At 49.8% G+C, this 19,221-nt stretch overlaps 5 protein-coding genes across 6 annotated transcripts; 1 reads left to right on the forward strand and 4 right to left on the reverse strand.

Moving 5' to 3' along the window:
* Positions 1-103: 103 nt before the first annotated feature.
* L3040_009255 (uncharacterized protein) lies at positions 104-651 on the forward strand (the record flags this gene model as incomplete). Its single annotated transcript, XM_007290368.1, has 2 exons — positions 104-400; positions 592-651. 2 exons carry the CDS (start codon positions 104-106, stop codon positions 649-651), a joined length of 357 nt encoding a protein of 118 aa, XP_007290430.1.
* A 715-nt stretch (positions 652-1,366) lies between these two features.
* Positions 1,367-4,202, reverse strand: L3040_009256 (uncharacterized protein; the record flags this gene model as incomplete). The annotated part of the gene is made up of 8 exons (XM_066155912.1): positions 1,367-1,486; positions 1,539-2,386; positions 2,456-2,900; positions 3,071-3,093; positions 3,153-3,256; positions 3,322-3,574; positions 3,646-3,894; positions 3,944-4,202. 8 exons carry the CDS (start codon positions 4,200-4,202, stop codon positions 1,367-1,369), a joined length of 2,301 nt encoding a protein of 766 aa, XP_066010193.1.
* A 114-nt stretch (positions 4,203-4,316) lies between these two features.
* L3040_009257 (uncharacterized protein) lies at positions 4,317-6,124 on the reverse strand (the record flags this gene model as incomplete). Of its 2 annotated transcripts, none has more annotated exons than XM_066155914.1 (9): positions 4,317-5,171; positions 5,233-5,294; positions 5,345-5,464; positions 5,524-5,555; positions 5,609-5,646; positions 5,713-5,724; positions 5,787-5,794; positions 5,871-5,891; positions 5,983-6,124. In XM_066155914.1, 9 exons carry the CDS (start codon positions 6,122-6,124, stop codon positions 4,317-4,319), a joined length of 1,290 nt encoding a protein of 429 aa, XP_066010195.1. The 2 variants fall into 2 exon arrangements, with proteins under 2 accessions (XP_066010195.1, XP_066010194.1); XM_066155913.1 differs by having other exon boundaries at positions 5,609-5,651; positions 5,783-5,794.
* A 1,903-nt stretch (positions 6,125-8,027) lies between these two features.
* L3040_009258 (uncharacterized protein) lies at positions 8,028-14,658 on the reverse strand (the record flags this gene model as incomplete). The annotated part of the gene is made up of 16 exons (XM_007290366.1): positions 8,028-8,381; positions 8,435-9,165; positions 9,229-10,109; positions 10,162-10,468; positions 11,098-11,130; positions 11,184-11,242; positions 11,345-11,750; positions 11,804-12,508; positions 12,594-12,966; positions 13,026-13,248; positions 13,355-13,373; positions 13,436-13,931; positions 13,978-14,349; positions 14,405-14,431; positions 14,528-14,554; positions 14,617-14,658. 16 exons carry the CDS (start codon positions 14,656-14,658, stop codon positions 8,028-8,030), a joined length of 5,055 nt encoding a protein of 1,684 aa, XP_007290428.1.
* A 736-nt stretch (positions 14,659-15,394) lies between these two features.
* On the reverse strand, positions 15,395-18,768 carry L3040_009259 (uncharacterized protein; the record flags this gene model as incomplete). The annotated part of the gene is made up of 12 exons (XM_066155915.1): positions 15,395-15,442; positions 15,493-15,597; positions 15,659-15,801; positions 15,852-16,126; positions 16,173-16,613; positions 16,663-16,824; positions 16,877-16,893; positions 17,002-17,156; positions 17,203-17,342; positions 17,406-17,713; positions 17,760-17,942; positions 17,989-18,768. The coding sequence occupies 12 exons, from the start codon at positions 18,766-18,768 to the stop codon at positions 15,395-15,397; spliced, it is 2,757 nt and encodes a 918-aa protein (XP_066010196.1).
* Between the last annotated feature and the right edge of the window lie 453 nt (positions 18,769-19,221).

Here is a 19,221-nt window from a genome sequence, read left to right on the forward strand (position 1 = left end):
ATATACAGTAAACACATTTTCCAATCCCAGACATCCTCACCCCACAAGAAGCACTCACCACTCAATCCACACACACACACACACACCCCCCCAGAACATAATAATGTCAGACTCGACAAAAACAACCCCAACCGAGCCCAAGGACGACAGTAGCAACACCGCCAGCAGCACCAGCAGCACCTCCATCCTCGGCGGCCTCCTCTCCGGCAGCAGCCTCAAGACGCCCGGCGTCAAGAACATCGAGGCGGCGTACTCGCGCGCGGGGGCCACGAACCACCACACGCCCGGCGTGGCCAGCAAGCTGGGGAGCCAGGCCCAGGAGAGCGGCGCCGGCAACGGCGAGCACCAGGGCGTCGGGAGCCAGAAGTTCCAGGACGGCATCAGCGACCAGCGGCAGGAGGTGAGCGATAGTTCCCCCCTTCCTTTTTATTTTTAATGAAAAACGAAGAGGAAAATGAAAGGAGAATTGAAAAAAAAAAAAAAAAAAAAAAAAATTCCCCTCACACAAGACACACATTGTTTCAAATAGCCTCAGAGAAACCGCTTTTGCTGACTCTTACTCCTTCTTTGGGGGGGGGTGTAATTCTACAGCCGTCGACAATCGGAAAGGTGTTTAATAATATGATCAACGGGACCGATCGGACCAAGTGAGTGAGTGAATGAGTGGAGGAATGAGTGGAGGAATGAGTGGATGGATGAGTGGATGGATGGACGGGCGAGAGGAAGGGCCTTGGGGTGTAGTGGGAGGGAAAATGAAGAGGAGGGGGAGAAGGAGAAGAGGAGGAAGAGGAGAAGAAGGATCTCGAGAGTGTTGAGAGGGTAGTGGAAATGATCTTCTTGTTGAGAATGGGGTTGGGAGTGGGTTGTGGAATAGATGGATGGGCATGTGCAGGATGGGAATAGTCTAGCACAGTATATTATTGATTGCACATTGGGCGTTGTGTGGGATGGTTTCGGGACAGCGTAGACGTGTAATCAAATGTCATGCATAACGTCGAACTTGGGAATCCAGAGTCGTATCATAGGGAATCTAGATAGAGATTGATTTCTTGCAACAGCTTCTCCTTCGAGAATCGACCTCAATCATGCTAGAACAAGAAAAAGGATGAAAAAATCAACAATAACAAAGTTCCATGACAATCACAGGCAGCGAAAGTGTTGTAGAGTTATTGAATATCTAGGCCCAACGCCCGAGCTTCACTAATCGTGGCTCGACAACAAACTACAGCCTCCGAGCCAGCGACTTCCAACCTGAATGCCCGACAATCTTGGATCCGTAAAACTGCTTTATCCCACATCATCTATTCATCACCGTCCAATTGGTTGCTTCTCCATTGTACACTGTACACCGCTCCAAAACACATCCTCACTTTTGATCGCCTGGCTTCACAATCCTACAGATGAGGTCCGCGCCTCCAACCGAATCACCCTCCTTGATCTGGAGTGAGCCGACCTTGCCAGCGTGAGGAGCAGAAATAACCATTTCCTAAAGTGCATATTAGCATGTGTTCAAAAATCACTCGACAGTAGAGCTTTACCATCTTCATAGCGCTGAGGACTGCAATCGGATCACCCTTCTTGACCTCACCACCTTCCTTGACACGGATCTCCACAACCACGCCAGACATTGGTGCTCCAACCTGGCTGCTGTCTCCAGCATCGGCCTTGGGTCTGCTGGTATTCTCCACCGCAGCGTTCTTGTCGTCGACGGTGACTTGTCGAACTTCACCGTTCATCTCGTAGAAGACCTCTCTCTGTCCGGTAGTATCGGACAACGGACCAACCGCAAGAAGCTTCAGGATCAGAACCTTACCCTTCTCCAGCTCAACGTGAAATTCCTCGCCAATTTCTGGTCGCGACAAGAAGTATCTGGTAGGGAGAACGCTCAAATCACCGTACTTCTGAACGAAGTCGCGGTAATCGTTGAAGACCTTGGGGTACATGGCATAACTGGAGACATCGCATTCAGTGACGCTGCCATACTTGGTGTGGATATCCTTCTTGATCTTAGCAAGGTCAAGAGGTTCCATGGTCAAACCAGGACGCTTGTCAAGCTTCGTTTTGCCGCGGAGGGCATTGGTTCTGAGAGGCTCGGGGAATCCTCCGTAAGGTTGACCCATGTAGCCCTGGAGAAACTCAATAACAGAGCCTGGGAAGTCGAGCTCGGAAGCTCGCTTCTGTACATCGTCGAAGTTGAGCTTGTTGGAGACCATGAATTGAGCCAGATCTCCAACAACCTTCGACGTTGGTGTGACCTTGACGATGTCCCCAAGCAATTCGTTTGCCTGCACGTAAGCCTTCTTGGTTTCAGCCCATTGAGCACCAAGACCAAGTTGGGATGCCTGAAACATCATGTTTGTCAATTGACCACCGGGGATTTCGTGTTCTGTAGCAAGGCACTTGTCAGCACTACTCAGGAAAGGTCGAGGACAACAGGGGCTTGGAGGATGCTTACCATAAACATCAGGGTCGGGCCCATGGAGGCCAGCTTCAAAGGGAGAGTAGAGCAAACGAAGCTGAGACCAATAGGTATCGATGGCTCTGACGTGGTGGACATTCAATCCCGGGTAGAGATCCGAACCTTCGAGCGAGGCGAGGACGGCACTGACACTTGGTTGAGATGTCATTCCAGACAAGCTGTCGGTGGCGGTATCAACAGCATCAGCGCCAGCGTTTGCGCAAGCAACCATGGATGCAACACCGGTACCAGCCGAATCGTGGGTGTGAACGTGGATTGGGAGGTCGGGATACTTCTTGCGGATGGCTCCGATGAGAAGAGTGGCGGCTTTTGGTTTCAAAAGTCCAGCCATATCCTTCACACCGAGAACGTGTATATTCAAGGCGACCAGCTCATCAACCAACTTCAAGTAGTACTCGAGATTGTACTTCTTCTTGGGGTTCTGGATTGAAAATTAGTAAATGACAGAAAATCGTGTTTGGACGAAATGAAATGCGTATGGGTCATTGCATGAGCTCAACTGCTCTGGGAAATTGAGTTGGGCAGCGTCCAACATGGTAGCTATTGAGTCCAGCTCAAGTAGGGATTTGGCGAAATGTTCCGTCAACTCACAAGTAGGTCTCCCGAAATGCAAACTATGCAGGAATAGGCAGTCAGCGGATGCTTATTGGTACATCTCCCAGAATCCTCTTACCTGTTCCCTCGACAACACCGCCGGCCTTGTGAACGGCCTTGATACCGACCTCAAGTTGATTAATGTCATTCAGGGCATCAAAGACCCTGAAAATGTCGACACCACTATTTTGCATGTCAGCCTATGTTTCGCAAATCGGAGAGTATGGGGCGAGGGAGGTGTAGCTTACTGCTTCTTTGCCTGCTCACAGAAGTGGTAGATGGCGTTATCTGGCAGCGATGAGTATGCAACACCGTTGGCACCACGCAACAACATCTGGAAGGGGATGTTGGGGATCAGTTTGCGCATCTTGCGGAGCCTATCCCAAGGATCCTCGTAGAGGAAGCGCATGGCAACATCGAAAGTAGCCCCACCCCAGCACTCAAGACTGTAGAGGTTGCTGTATGCGTGGCTGGTCTCCTTGGCAATGTTCAAGAGATCGACTGCAAATGTTAGTTCTGAGACTCAAGCAACTTCGAGACATCCATGAAAAAGAACAGGAAGTTGCGCTCACCTGTCCTCACTCGTGTTGCCAACAGCGACTGATGGGCATCACGCCAAGTGGTGTCCATCAGAAGACATCCCTTGTTCTTGCGGACGGCCTTGGCAAATGCCTCTGGGCCTTGCTCAACGAGGATATTTCTCCAGCCGGTCTGGCAAGGAACGGTTGTATCAATCTTCGTGCCGTCGTCATTGAACAGCTCGGGCATGATGATGTCACCTTTGAACTTGGGCTCTCCAATCTGTCCCTTGATCGAGCTGCCTGTTTACAGAGTTAGTTTACCGAACAAACGCTGCGGAAACTAACTAACCATTGACAGCCACGTCTCCCAGGTAGGCCAGCAGCTTCTGAGCACGGTTTTGGGAACCAACAAGATCGAACAACTCCGGAGTGTCGTCAATAAACGTAGTCCAGCAAGTACCTTCGATGAAGGTAGGGTGGGTCAAGAGTGAAGCCAAGAAAGGAATGTTGGTCTTGACACCGCGGATACGGAACTCGACCAGAGCACGAAGCATCTTCCGGCGAGCGATTTCATAGGTCGATCCTTGACAAGTGCATTTTACCAACATGGAGTCGTAACAGGAGGGAGGTTAGCATAGCTTTGCAGGGTTAGGGGTATGGGATGGTTCCCAAGATCGGATATCAAATTACAGGGCCCGGGATAGGGAGTAAGCGAATCGTACTTACTGAGGAGTGATGATCGCACCAGCGAATCCATTACCACCATCCAATCGAACACCATTACCGCCAGCGGATCTGTAAACCTCGATCTTTCCTGTATCCGGTGAGAAGCCCTTGGCCGGATCTTCTGTGGTGATACGGCACTGGATTGCGAACCCTCGGGTAGAGATGCGCTCCTGGGTCAGTCCGAGCTGGGCCAAACTGGCACCTGCAGCAATCTGGATCTGGGCAGCGATGATGTCGATGCCGGTGATCTCCTCGGTGATGGTGTGCTCGACCTGAATACGAGGGTTGATCTCGATGAAGTAGTATCGGTTTTGCTGGTCGACCAAGAACTCGGCAGTTCCAGCATTGCGGTAGTTGACCGATCTGGCAAGCTTAACGGCATCATCCAGAAGGCTGGTTCTGACCTGAGGTGGAAGATCCTTGGCCGGGGCCAGCTCGACCACCTTCTGATGTCTACGTTGAACGGAACAGTCACGCTCGTAAAGGTGGACGATGTTTCCGTGATTATCACCCAGGAGTTGGACTTCGATGTGCTTAGGCTTATCGAGGAAGCGCTCAACGAAAACGGTTCCGTTGCCGAAAGCAGCCTTGGCCTCGGAAGTGGCTCTGTTGAAGGAGTCTTCCAGCTCAGATTGCTCTCGCACAACTCGCATACCACGCCCACCACCTCCGTATGCAGCCTTGATGATAATTGGGAAGCCATATTCGTCCGTGAATTTCTTCACTTCTTCGAATTTGGCAACAGCGCCTTCGGTTCCGGGCACGACTGGTACGCCCGCCTTGATTGCCAGCTTGCGGGCAGAGACCTTGTCGCCAAGAGAGTCGATAACCTCTGGAGAGGGCCCAACGAACTGGAGGCATGCATTAGCGTGATATGGGCAACACTCATGAGGAGGATATTGGGCAACGTACGATAAGGCCAGCCTTCTCGACATTACGAGCAAACTCAGCATTCTCGGAGAGAAACCCATAGCCTGCAGGGAGAGTTAGCACGTCTGTATTCGAGATGCGAGCCGCTTCTTACCAGGATGAATCATCTGAACTCCATGTTGTGTGGCAATCTTGATGATCTCGTCCCCTGCCAGGTATGCACCAACTGGGGTGTATTGTCCACGCTTTCCAATAACATACGCCTCGTCGGCCTCTGGATTTTGAAAGTACGGTCAGCACAGTCTTCAGCGGATGGTACGAGGGATTACTGACTTTGCCTGTGCATACTGAGTCGGTCCTCATAACTGCCAGTCCGTCAGCCCCACGTATGTATCGCCACGTACCAATCGATAGCTACCTGAAGACTGCGACGGTCTGCAGCGAAAGTTCGTGGGCCTGTCCTGCGAGTCAACACATGCATTACGTACGAGCTCAAAGAAGATTTGAACCGTGTCAACTTACGGTACGGAATATCTAGAAGATCAAACTCAGATTAGCAGGCTGCTCAGACCTACCCCGCAAAGCAGCGTACGTACACGGATAGCTACAAAGGGTCAGCTCCTGTCTCGCACAGCGTCCTCCTGTGAAGGGAGAAAGAAGTAACGGAGTTTGGGACTTACGGATCTCTCCTCGATTAGCCACTGTAGAATCCCAAGTCTCGTCGTCAGCATTAGAAACGCACAAGGAGGAGCCACAGAATGCGCCAAGCGATTACGCTGGGGCGGTGCTCACCGAGGATCTTCTTCAGCTGCATGATGCTGGAATTGGCGCGGATGCGGTGTATGGTCTGCGACTGCTGGGTACTGTCGTTACCCTCCTCGAAGACCTCACTGTAGCCGCCATGCTCGCCGTGGACACTCTGGTGTTCGGCCATAATTGGGAAGAGGGAAGGGGTTTAATTGTTTCAGAGATGATGTATGTGGTGGTGTAGAGAGGGAGAAGTAGGAATTGGGGGGGGGGGGGGAGGGAAGAGAGCTGGTATTGATATCTCGGTCGCTAATCTAGCTCGGTAGGTAGGATTTGTAGCTATGCGAGCTGTCTTTAGCCGAGCTCGACCGGATCTGCTGAAGGAGGGGTGGGGAGGGGTAGAGTGGGTGGAGGGGAGGGGGTCAAGTAGAGCTGTGGGAGCTTCAGTCGAGAGCGCGTGAACAAAGGTTAAGTTAAGTTAGCTTTAAGGCAAAGGTTAAAGCTGTATGGATCTTGATAAGGAGGCGGTGTGGAGAAGAGGAAGAGGAAGAGGAAGAGGAAGAGGAGTAGGAAGATGAAGAAGTCCGTAGTGAAGAGAGAGAGAGAGAGAGAGATAGAGAGAGAGAGGGAGAGGGAGAGAGCCGCGGGTGGTGGTAGTAGCTGCTTTATCCAGTTTGGACCCTTGGTCGCCTCGGCTCTTGTGAACAAGCAAGAAGTCTTGGCTTTTGACTTGGGCTTGGGAGAAGTCCCTTGTCGACGTCAGCCAGCCCGGCCGTGTTTTTGGTACGAGGGAAGTAGCGTAGGAGGTGGTGGAGATGGTGGTGGTCGTAGCGTAATCAGCGTACCCAAGGGACCTACCTAGTTGCAGTAGTACTAGGTAGTTGCACTAGTTGTACGTAGATACGGACTGTATGTGTCCCGGTAGTGGTAGTAGAGTTGCTCCTCAAGTGCGGGCGGGCGGGGCGGGCGGGGCGGGGCGGGATGTGCAGATCTGAATGTGGAGACTCCATCTGCGGCATGCGGCCGTGTACTTTCGTAATTGAGTTTCAGACCGCCGATAAGCAGTGCCAGAGAGACAGCCATCAATCCCATCAATCCCATCAGTCCCATCAGTCCATCAACGATCAACGAGCAGTGATCACACCTCACACTGCCAAGAGTCATAGCGAAGCTGCTGCTGCTACTGCTGCTGCCTACCACTACTGCTACCACTACTGCCACATCCAACCCTCGGCCGTGGTAGGGAGGGAGGTTGTTGTGTTGTACAGAACAACTACAGACGAAGTTGTAAGGAAAAACAAGTCAAGCAGCAGGACGTCGAGATTCGCGAATCCCTTCTTCTCCTGCTTCGACCCTTTTCGCTCTTCTCTCCGCCAAGCGCCGACTTCTTTCAGCTCGGCCTTTTTGCCAGAGACAGACAGCCAGCCACCACTCATTCCTACGTCGGTTGCTATAGTGAGAGGCTCAGAGGCTCAGAGGCCCAGAGGCCCCGAGGCCCCCTCTCCCTCCCTGGGCCTTCACTCGAGTCGGGGCATGAAAGCGAGCAGATGTGAAGATAAGGACTGAAACCAGCTGGGAGGAAAAAAGAGCCCAGTCTTTCAGGAATCGGAACCTAGTGCAGCTGAGAAACTTCTCGCCTTACATGTGATGTGTGTGTGTGTGTGTGTGTTTGGCCTTGTCCGCCTCCGACCTCTTATCTCTTCGACACCTATGATTATCAATCACTCGGCTTACTAATGCGCGGGCTCGTCCTCTCGAGCTACCCAAAGATGTCATGTCACCGCTGAAGAGGGAGCCAGTTGTAGTACAATCGGGTTCAAAATACATCCGCGAATCTAGAAAAAGCAAAGCACCAGACGCTCCCTATCAGTTACAGGCGTACTCCCTATCAGGTGGACGGACCCCTTTCAGGAATCAACCCAACAGCGTGTACTTCGTTGTGGAGGGCGTACAACTACAGCCATAAGGGAAGGAAATATGAGACATGATCCCCAAAGAAGAACCCCCGCTGTCAGACCCAGAAAAGGTACACCTCAGATGCTCCGTCATTATGTAAATCACTCCGGTCCTCGTCATCTACCTTAGCTACCTTAGAACCCACCGTAACCTGTTGGTTGAGGCGCAAAGCCATTGGTCTGAGCAAAGGGAGCAGGCGATTGTCGTCCACCTGGGCCAGCAGTAATCATCAGTCGGTTGCCTCCAAGGATCGGGGCGTTGCTCTCCTCCTTCTCATTCGACTTCTCACGTAGCTTGCGCTCCTCGTTGTCCTTCTTCAACATCTCAATTGTTGAGCCTTGTTGAGCCAGGTAGTTGATCATGAATGGCATGGTGAAATCGGTGAGACCGTGGCGCCATGAGATCTCCATGACAACGTGGATGGGAATGAGATCGTAGCAAGCGTAAAGCATACCAACGTAACACTCACGGCTGCCGATATCAACGAACTGTGTTTCAAATTAGCCACATCTTCATGTCTCAAGATTTTGTAAACACTCACGTATCTCAGCAACTCCTCAACTACGTCCGACTTGCCAGACATAGCAGCAGTCTCAATGGCATCCTTGAACAGCTTATCTTGCTTCGAAAGAGCAATGGATTTGTCCCAGCGCTTGTTCTTTCGGTAGATGTTAGCGGCAATTTGGCGGAAGAAGACCAGATCGTGACGCTCCAGACGCTGAGCCAACTCGACAGGGTCATAATTGTCATAATTCTCAACGGAATCCCGCAGTGTCTTGTAGTCCTCCTCCTCGATCAACAGATCATTGATCGCACTGTTGACGATCTTCTTGTTCTGGGTCTGAACATTGAGAAGGAATGGCTTAATCAGAGGAATATTGTCTGACTTCTCGAACATCTTGACAACACGATTAACGTCGATGCGAGGCGTAAGGGCTTGAAGAAGGTCAGTCAGGAGAGATGGCTGTTCTTGAAGGTAAAAATTGAGGGCACGGTAATAGATCTCCAAGTTGGCAACCTTAACGACAATGTCCTTGAATGAGTGGTGCTCCCATGCATCGGCAGCACGCTCCATCATGGCAAGAGCGGCATTATCCCACTCGTCGTAATGGCAGTAGAGGAAAACCAGTTCTGGCCAAAGATGGGCATCCTCGGTGGCACGAATCATTTTTGGGATATTGATTCTCGACCAGAAAAGCTTCAGGTGCTCCATCACGCGGTCTGGGTGGTATCTAGACAACGCAATACCGAGTTCAGTGAACATACCCATGTCTGTTTTTAAAGGGTTAGCATTGGAACATGAGGAATCAAAGAATATGAAAGGATGGGACTTACGGGCACGCTCGAGACCCAAGCCTTGCTCAAGTAGAGAAATGAGCTCGTCAAAGTAACCATTGCGCTCATATTGCTTGACAAGGTCCTGCAACTCTTCGGCATCAACAATAAGGTTGAGACCGCAAATTTGGGCGAGTCTAAACTCCTTCTTCTCCACGCATGCAGCGTTGACCTGCTTCCAGACCTTGATATTGTTTGCCTTACGAGCACACTCGACAGCTGCTTGGTATTCCTCGAGGTGGACAAGGGTAGTTGCAAGCTTAGCCCAATTAGACACGCTCGTGAAGAAGATCTTGGCGGCCTGGTGGTAACCTTCGGCGTAAGCTTTGTCACCAGATACCTCAATGTCAGCGACATTAGTACCTCGAAGGAAGTCCTCCAATTCGCTGAGCTGGTCAGTACGGGCATATGCGAAAGCTAGGCCAGTGTCGATCGGTGGCTCTCGGAGAGTCTTTCTTGCCATCCGAAGATATTTGATCAGATCCTCGTCCTTGCCAGCATGAGTAGCGATCTCGATGACTTCGTTGTAATTACTCGGATCTTCGGCACGGATATAGGATGCAATGGCATCACTGACACGGAGACCATCTAGTTGAGCCTTGGCAACTGTGCTCCATACCTCGGGGAGCTCAACACGCTCGGCGTACTCCTGGGCACGATCGATGCTGACAACATGCTCAACGAGAACGTTGGCGGCGCTCTTGTGGTCATTGATCTTCTTGTAAGCTTCAAAGGCTTCCTCGAAGAGACCGACCTCGATACAGATGGCTGCAATATCGGGAGCGTTATAGGCTTCGAGTCTGTGAATGTAATCCATGACTCGGCCCTTGTCTGCTTTTGTCGCCGTGAGAAGGAGCAAATTTTGAAGATTCTCGTTGTCACTGCAATCAGTTAGTGCGACCTCGATGAAGCCGGTGGAGTGGACAAGCTTACCTGAAAGGAGATGGCTCCAACACAATCTTCTCAAGGAGCTCGATCAACTCAAGGGGCAGATCAGCGGCCAAGAAAGAGGAAACCGCAATGGAAACTTTATCAGGCTCCGTAGACTCGGGAACTGCAGTTGAGATGACCTGGTCGACAACAGAACGGCGATGGATGTTATTTGGGCTGAGGACGAAGCTCCAGAGCTCATTGTCAGCTCGCTCGAGGAGGTATCGAGCTTGAGCCTTGAACATGGAGTTTTCGTTGGTGATCGAGACGAGTTCAAGATCATTTTGTCCCTTGCTAAATGCAATCATCGCTTGGATAATGTTAGTAAATACTCAAAATGTACAAATAAAATTCAGATCCATTGGGTCAGGATCCAGATGATAGCGATGTAACCGTAATAGGAGCTGGGTTGGCATCGTGGCGCAAGAACCGGACGGCCTATGATTCGGACATGGTCCACGTGGTAGCAATGCTGTCAAGATCAAGTGCCGATTGATTTCAAGACTGTATTTCTTGTACAGGATAGTGGAGCTCGCCGTTGATCCCAGATACATTTTACAATCGGACTGTTCAAGGGCAAGCAAGTGGCGAATGTATCCCCTGCATCTCTTGTGATATTTCGGCAGACTCTTAGAAAATTCCCGAGAGTGAGGCTTGGTAGTTGGAATTTTGTCCGGTAAGTCCGAAGCGAGCGTTCAGTAAGTGCTGGTTGGGAGTTCTTCCGTACCAATAACAAGGGCCTGGACGCTGTGGAGGTGTCTGAATGTATGCCTCGTATATGGCGGGAACAACTCTCCAAGGAAAGAGGGGGCGTAGCGTGAGGCAAGTTTGGGCGCGTTGTCCAGAGCAAGATATGGTCCAGAGTGTCCAGGATATCTTACCGTATCCGGTGGAAATTAGGGTCTAGGAGGGGGAAAAGAAAAGTGATTAATAACATACCAAGATTCGGATCCCGTTTGCTGCAATAGTTTCCTGTATTTATTAGCGACATGGTAAATAGGGGAAATATCAGGGGCATAACGTACCAACAACGAGAGTATCATACTGGTCATTCTCCTTTAGGAAGCGTTCAGGGTTATTGTTGCTTTCCCGAAGTTAGTATGCTTCCACATTTTCCAAGAATTAAAATGAAATCGTGGAGTTTGAAAACATGATGCAGGTCAGGCGGAGGGAGATTGAAGCATACCTGTCAATGTAGATCTTGGCTAGAGCATTATAGACAGCTTGTTGCTGGTTGCCGGCAGCCAAAGTAGCCTCCAGGAAGGGCAGAAGGATCTTGAGGCGGTTTCTCGATTCGACCTCTGACACGAGCTCATCGATAGGGACGGAAGCCGGATTGACAGTCGTGAGAAGATTCTTGATGATCGACTCGTCGCAGTCAACATCAAGAAGTCCGCCGATGACTGCTGGGGTTCGGGCTGGGTTGACTCGTTGGACGTAGACTTCAATTGATTTGAACTGCTGGTTTTGATAAAGGTACAAAACCAAGTCGTGGATGAAGTTGAAACGGTCACAAACGATGATCAATGGAAGTTGTTCGGTGAGTTTGGCTTCCTTGAGAAAATTACGAACCTTGACAGGATCGTAATAGTCTATTTTAATTATTAGCCAATGCCGTATAGGGGTAAGAAACTACTTCACTTACTGCTATCGCGACAAATCCTCTCGACTTCAGGAAATTGGCCCATCTTGGTTGCGGCCTCGATGTACTTGAAGTTGACGTCTTGGTCTTCGCTAAGATTAACGATACTACCGAGGTAGTAGAACAGACCCTCCGAGGTCTTGTACTTCTCTAGCAGATCGATCAATCGTACGGGTCCGAGAAGATCCGAGTATTTGGTAGCAATTTGTACAACGGCTCCGAGATTTTGACGGATGTTAGTCTTCAGCATGGCATCAAGGCAATCAAGTGACTGCTCGAGAGACAAACGACCGAAAAAGCTATTGAGCCATTCTTGATTGAAGTTGGGAGTGGCTACAATGTTGACGATCACGCGTTTGATAGACTCAGGATCCTGGTAGTGCTCCAGAGCACGTTGGGACAGACCAGCTTGTTCGCAAAGAGTGGCGATGCGGGCTTTGTCGTAGTGGGAGAACATGTCATTGCCCAAGATAGCGTCGGCGACTTGGGGCGCGTTGACCAGGTTCATCTCAAGGAGACGAGTCTGCAAATTGGCTTGCTCTGGCTTATTATCTTTAAGAGCATCAAGGAGGAAAGCTGTCGCGGGCTGGACCATGCCTTGGGACTGGAACACATCGACAACTCTCTCAATGTCGACGAGGGAGCCGCCCTCATTATTTGCCAATTGGGTTGCAAACTCAGATCCTTTCTCTGGCGACAGTCTGATGACTTTTCAACGAATCAGTAGGAACCTCAAAAATTATGAAAGACTGCATGACCACAGAAGATTCCAAAAGAAGAACTTAAAACTCACTGTTCTGGAGAAGGACTACATAATCTGGTTGATATCCGACTTGAGAGGCATATGGCAAGATCTTATCGAATTGACCACTCTCAGCGAAAGCAGCAACGACCTTGGCAGGGACACCAGCACGCAGGTAGATGCTCAAAGCCAAGTTGAGGTCATGAGGCCGCACGATGTCACCTAATTCTTCGGAGCAGTCAAGCTTATTTTCCTTCATCCACTTTTCAAGGAGGTGCTTCCGAGATTGTGCAAGGACCGGTTTGACGAGCTCCAGGGTCTCGTGCTTGTTGAGAGTTCCCTTGTCAAGGAGCATGCCAAAGTACTGAAGGATCACGGATAACTGTCCAGGTGCGGAAGGCAAGGCCTTGAAGCGCTCAATCGTCTACACAAATAAGTTAGTGTATTCATAAAAGTATGAGTTTCTGGAGCGGATGCTCTCACCTGAGGTGTTCGAAGGAAACCGCGAGGGGAATTTGCGGCAATCTTGGCAGCATCCGGGTAGTTTCCGGAGTTCAAGAGCTGATCAAACTGTTGGGCATAGAGATTATCAGCTCCAGGCAAGCCGGCTCGAGAGGCAAGTTTAACCGCCATGCTGGAATTAGCAGGATTTTGGAGAAGGTAAGGGATGATGGTAGTCTCATCAACTGCAACTGAAAGTACTTGACTGCCAGGGGGTTAGCATTTATTCTCGCCAAGTAATTCAACTTCGAGAAAGACAAGTCTCAGCTCCTCCCCTTTTAGAAACGCCGCAGCAGCTGGGATCTACTCACCCCTTTCTGTTGACACCGACTAGAAAGATGTCTTGTTAGCATGTGAACTCCATTGGAAGTGGGAGCATTGTGTGTACATACCAATACCGGCAGATTCATTATCAGGGGCAGTAATGAAGATGGTCTCGCTTGAAATTCGGTTCATGAACATGCACGTTCCTGTCTCCAGATCATACAAGTGAATGAACCCGTATTTTGTCACCAGGTAGATGATGCTGTATTTTTGCGATACTTGCATAGCAACTGGGAAATCATTGACGGCCTCGGTAGGGAAGTAAACATCAACAGCTTTCTTGGCGAAGGTTGGGTTTGATGCTTGGTGGTCGACCTCGACAATGTGCAACTTGGCACCTGTCGCAGTACGAACGGAAAACGTAAAGACCTTGGTATCTGCTGGAGCTCCCTCAAGTCTTAATGTGCCAAACGCCGCCGCATGTCCTTCGATTGCTTGACTGATACCACGATCTCTGGAGTATAGTTGCATCGCACCGACCACTCGTCCTTGCTGTTGAGTGATACCGACTAGGACCATCCACTTTCCATCGTCGCTGACACGGTAGTTGATGATTTGGCATCCCTACAGGGGTTAGATACTGTCAGGGGCAACCGAGATATAAACGTACTGTCAAGTTTTGGTTTCTCTTGAAGACCTCTACCGGCGAAGCCTGGTTTGGATCAAATATATCCCAGTGGTAGACTGTCGTATCAGTTACCAAACCCAGTGTTGTCTCGCTGAACCATTTCCAGAACACGACGTCCTCGTTCATCGTCGCCGACTTCAGCTTTTGCTTCTGGCCAAGGTCAAAGATCTGAAGTGTCCGGGATTGAGCCTTCAGCGCAATGATCTGCTTGGTCCAGTGCATGATAGCACTATCGGCCTTGATAGGTCTGCGAATTACATTGTTGTTGTTCTTGATTTCGATGATGACGACTTCGGGAGAGGCGGCCTCATTCTTCTTTTCGCGGACGCATATGAAGGAGTCGGATTCGAGGGTCTGAGGTTTGAGGTCAGCTGGAGTCGAGCTCAACGCGTAGGGGGTGAATGCTTACACATGAGTTGAATCCGATTGAAGCTTGCTGTAGATGGAGATATCAGTTCGCATTTTGTCAATGACATAGCTGCCTGCCTCTGCACCCAAACAGGGCTCAGTATTCAGGGTCGAATGTACTTACGTCTACGCCAACCGTGGGGTTGGTTAACTGCACAAGTGAGTCAGCGATGCTCCAACACGATTGGAACTTCGGCGGAGATCTTTACGGACCTGGAGGAGCTCCGTAAATCTGATGGGCAGAGCAGGCGCCATGTTGGTTATTTGCGCTGCGCGGAGGGCGCCGAGGACCGGAGACCGTGCTCAAAGCTCAGCAAAAATGGTAGAGTGTGAGGAGAGGAAATGAGCGTATTAATTAAAGCTCCCAGGAAACTTCGGGATGCTGTTCTGATGTGGAGTTGAGAGTGTGACTATGTTGAGTCGATTGCCCAAGGTGTCTTCGCGAACACAGCATGGAATCTAGGAGGCCCAAGCGCCTATTTCCTGAACTGAATTAGCGCTCACGTGCCACGTTGGTCAGGGGCAAGCAGGCGACACTGGAAACAATTTTGATAGGCTTGAAGCAATCAACTTTCTTCCATATTTTCAAGTGCTTGGTTGTTGAGATTGTTTTCGATGTTGTGTGATGTCTCGTTTTTGCCTTCGACTAAGAGAACGACGGATAGATTCATACACTAATTAATTACAATACTGATGTCTGCCTCTTCCTATCTTTAGCCGCCGTTGACTTTCAACCAAGCGTTGGGAGCCAGAATCAATTGCCAAATCAAACTTCTACAATCCACGATAGATTTCATACCCTCTCAGACTTCTAAGGTTGCTTGCTCCGTACTGATTGGTACATTCGTCTCTCTTGAGTTGCAAGCTTTTCTTGCCCCGAATGTGTACTTTCTCTTGAGAAGGAAACTCGAGTTGACTGTTAAGTGTTTGTGTGTAGTCCTGATCTCGGTGCTGTGCACGCAACGTTTCGCGTTCAATGCTTGTTTCCCTCCTAGTACTCCAGCATCTCTTCCTCAAGCTCCTCTTGCATTTGCTTCTCCTTGTCTTAGGTTAGCTGAGATCCGTGAGGTTCTGCGAAAGCAATCTTACCCATATTCTAGTCGCCGAGGCGCAAATCACGTTTGCTTTATTAAGGAGCTTCTCGTGAAATTTGGCTTCATCGTAGTCATGGGTTTTCAACTTCTTTGGCTGTGCCTACGATTTCAACTTAACATCAGACAATAGAAGACTGACGATACAAGGGCTGGAAACTTACCATCAAGAGAATCGGCCATATATCCTTGACATCTGCTGCAGCGAGTGCTGCTACTGTTCTGAAACCGTTCTCCCAGAACACCCTTGCTGTTCGACTTTTCACATAGGTCACTTGAGCAAGTGCAAGAAGATCGGGCTTCGCGCCTAGGGAGGGTTAGTCCTATATCCTGTCGGCTTTGCGGCGGAAAACGAACCTGCTCTCAGTCTATCCGAAAAGTGGTCAAGGACAACGGCGAGAGCTCCCCATTTCATTCTTTCGCAGAATTTGACCATCCCAGCTGCGAAGCCGTGGCAAGTTTGTGCCAGGTTTTGTACCATCCCTCTAGCAATATCGTATTTTCGAGCCACGGCGTGAATAGGCATCTCGTTACAAAGATCTCGGAGCTGTAGAGCAGTGTAGAACCGTCTATATATACGTGCCGTGTCGATTTCTTGTGGAGTGGATTCTTTCATAGTTCCACCTTGGGCCCTTGTCCCAGTTAGCTACCAATTGAGAAGTGCAGGAATTTACTCGCATCTTATTGATGATACTAGGTTTCAATCCGACGAATTCTAGTGCTCTCATATTGCTTTCATCGAAAAATTCCATCTCTTTGCGGAACTTTTGCCAGTTTATGCTCGTCTGAGCGCTCTGAACTGGGGTGAAGGAATATAGGACATGCATTTCGCCATCCATTACGAATGCCTGGAGAGCTTTCTGGAGTTCTTTGTGGACGAAAAGTCCGTCTTCAGGAGTAAGTGAAGAAGATACAATTGCCTGGCCTAGTAAACTGGCTTCGTACCCCGAGTCGGTCCGGTGAAGAAGCTGATCTTCCTCGAGTTCTTTGATAGTCGTCTCGACCAGGGTTGCGAGTTCTTTATGATCAATAGAGTGGTATAAGAGTGTCTTTCTCATGTAGTCGTCCACAGACTCATCGCTTGTCGCCATGTTCGTGGCGATTATTTCGAGCAAGGCTCTAGATCCAAATCAGCACTGAAAAATGTTTCTATTTGTGTATGAGTAACCTTTTAATGCCTTTCTTATCGGGCAAAAGACAGCTTTCGACGCTTGGAAGCTCTGCCTCAATGAGCTCGGCAACATCTTCCAAATCACTTTTTTGACAGCAGAGATAGGTCTCACCTATCTCGTCTTTGCCTTTCCGCCCAGCCCTTCCCCGCATTTGACGCCTGTAGTAACATCAGCCGGAGACGAAGAAATAGATACTCAGACAAGACTTACAACATTGACGGCCCAACCTGGGAGGGCACGGGAAGTCAGTAATAGCTTTCAAAGAAGGCCTCGAGAAAAGACAAAAGAAGAATATGATATATTGAGATCAGAAATACGAGTTTCCTGTGACCTACCAAATCAGCTCCCATCCGAGCCCCGTGAAGAATAACTCTTCGCGCAGGTAAATTGATTCCCGCAGCCAGACTACATGTCGCTACAATAACCTTGATGACTCCTTCATCAAAAGCTGTTGCTATAAGATCTCGCTCCTCGGTAGTCAGCCCGGCATCTGCAGATCTCATTAGCCAAGTGTTTAAAATGTTACAGTAACTTACGATGAAAGGCGACCCCGACCGGTACCGTCTTCTCGAGTACCTGATCTAGACCTGTGTTTGTGCTCCTCAATTCACTGAGCAGTTCCCTACGTCTCTCCATAATGAAAGGCACGACCTCCTCAGGTTGAGGGAGGACTTGGCTTATAAGTTCAGCGTCCCTCTCGCAGCCTGTTCGACTGCTGCAAAAAACCAATGCACCATACCCCGACCGGGCAGTCTCGTTTGCCAGCGCAACCACTGCATTGACCAAAGGGTTCCTTAACTCCTTGCTTTCAGATTGCCGTATCAATCTACAGGCTTCTGGTTTTGGTTGTGTTGGAGCTTGGAGTTGCGTTGCGGCCTGCGTCTGAGGTTGAGCATTCAACTGGGTAGCCGTCTTGTAGAATCGACAGGAGCTTGAAGCTGGGTAGACAGCGTTATCAAAAACGAGATGCTCTTCTACTGGGACAGGCCGATATCTAGAATGGTAGAATTTTGCGTTGTCCAGCCATTTTGCTAGCAGTTCAGCATTCTGCCGAGTCAGTTTGAGGTTCCGTAATGTGTGTGAAAGTACATACATTGAGCGTAGCACTCATTCCGATTAATTGCACATGCTGGTCCAGGCACAGGAGCTTCGTGGCCATAAGTTCCAAAATGTACCCGCGGCCTTCGTCGTCAATCATGTGTAGCTCGTCCATAACAACCACGCCAAGATTCCCAAGGGTGTTTTCTTCAAGAGCGGCATTTATCAGCGAGTTTGCCTCGTTGATGTTAGCACACACCGTATGCTATCTGCCAGATGCATACCTTCTCGATTGTACAAACAGCAATTTCCATATCATGCCATGTGGATTTGGCTTTGCTACCGCCGAAGAAGCCCACTACCCTGATTGTATTCTCATCCCCGCGATTTCGCCACGCATTTGGCCGTGTGTCCGGACTATCTTTTACCTTAGGTATACCCTCCACAACCTTCCTCAGCCATTTCAGCTTCTCTTGGACAAGAGCAACATAGGGAAGAACTAACAGAGCCTTTTTTCCGGAGCTACCGATGACCTTTTTGAGCATCAATATGTCTGCAACGAGGGATTTGCCACCTCCAGTTGGAGCTGTGTAAACGAGGTTGGCTTCCCCTTCCAAAGCGCCGCTTCTCAGTAGGCATTCGGATTGCCACGGGTATATTGATTTGATCCCAAGCGATTGAAGGTTGTGTGTCAATTTTGGAGGAAGTCCGTAGGCTCGATGAGATAGATCCAGCATGGGATTTGCATTTACGGAAGGAGTGAGGGCAAGCACTTTCCTTTGCGAGTATTCGGATGACCCACTTCTATCGAACACATCGTGAACTGTGCCGGCTTGCAAGACTTTGGTCGTGCTGCTCTGAAAAGTAGGACGCCGGAACTCGCGTCCGTCTATGACGTCGGAAAGAGCAAAAGGGTTGCTATTCTTCTGTTTATCCTGAAAATCATCGAAGGTCCGCTTGAGGCCCGCACGGGAAACACTCGTCTGGGCATTTATGGTCGTAGTGTGACGCGTGGTACTGGCGACATAGTTCAGTGTCTTGTTTTTGTTGACATTGGAATTCATGCTGCTAAGCGAGTAGGCAGGCCGCGGCTCCGATTAATCTTTCCGCGATCACCATCTGCATGCGCCTGGGAAGCAGGGGTAAGCAAGTGGTAGCTGCAGCTCAGCCAGAAAAGAGCATTCTCAAAGTTCGATCGATGTCCAAGAGAGCGCAAGGTAGTACTGTATTTTGGATGCTCGACTGCTCTGCTCTAAGGGGCGTGTGATATGAAGTGGTCGCTTCAGTGATGATGATCACCGGTGTCCGATCGATGCTCGACCCAAACCAGACCGGTGCCTCTTAGCGCCATTGATCACGTGTTGATATGATGTGGGGCGCTTATGGTAGGTGGAGTCGTGGATAGACGAGTTCCGGATGTAGCCCTACCTTACGGACACTGAAATCACTTACGGTACAACGTTACCACATCTTTTGAGTCCTGGCCTGGTCTACGGGACGTACGTAGGGAATATCGG

The sequence above is a fragment of the Drepanopeziza brunnea genome, assembly GCF_022702325.1.
Source record: "Drepanopeziza brunnea f. sp. 'multigermtubi' strain 214-2 chromosome Unknown ctg19, whole genome shotgun sequence".
Classification (NCBI taxonomy): domain Eukaryota; kingdom Fungi; phylum Ascomycota; class Leotiomycetes; order Helotiales; family Drepanopezizaceae; genus Drepanopeziza; species Drepanopeziza brunnea.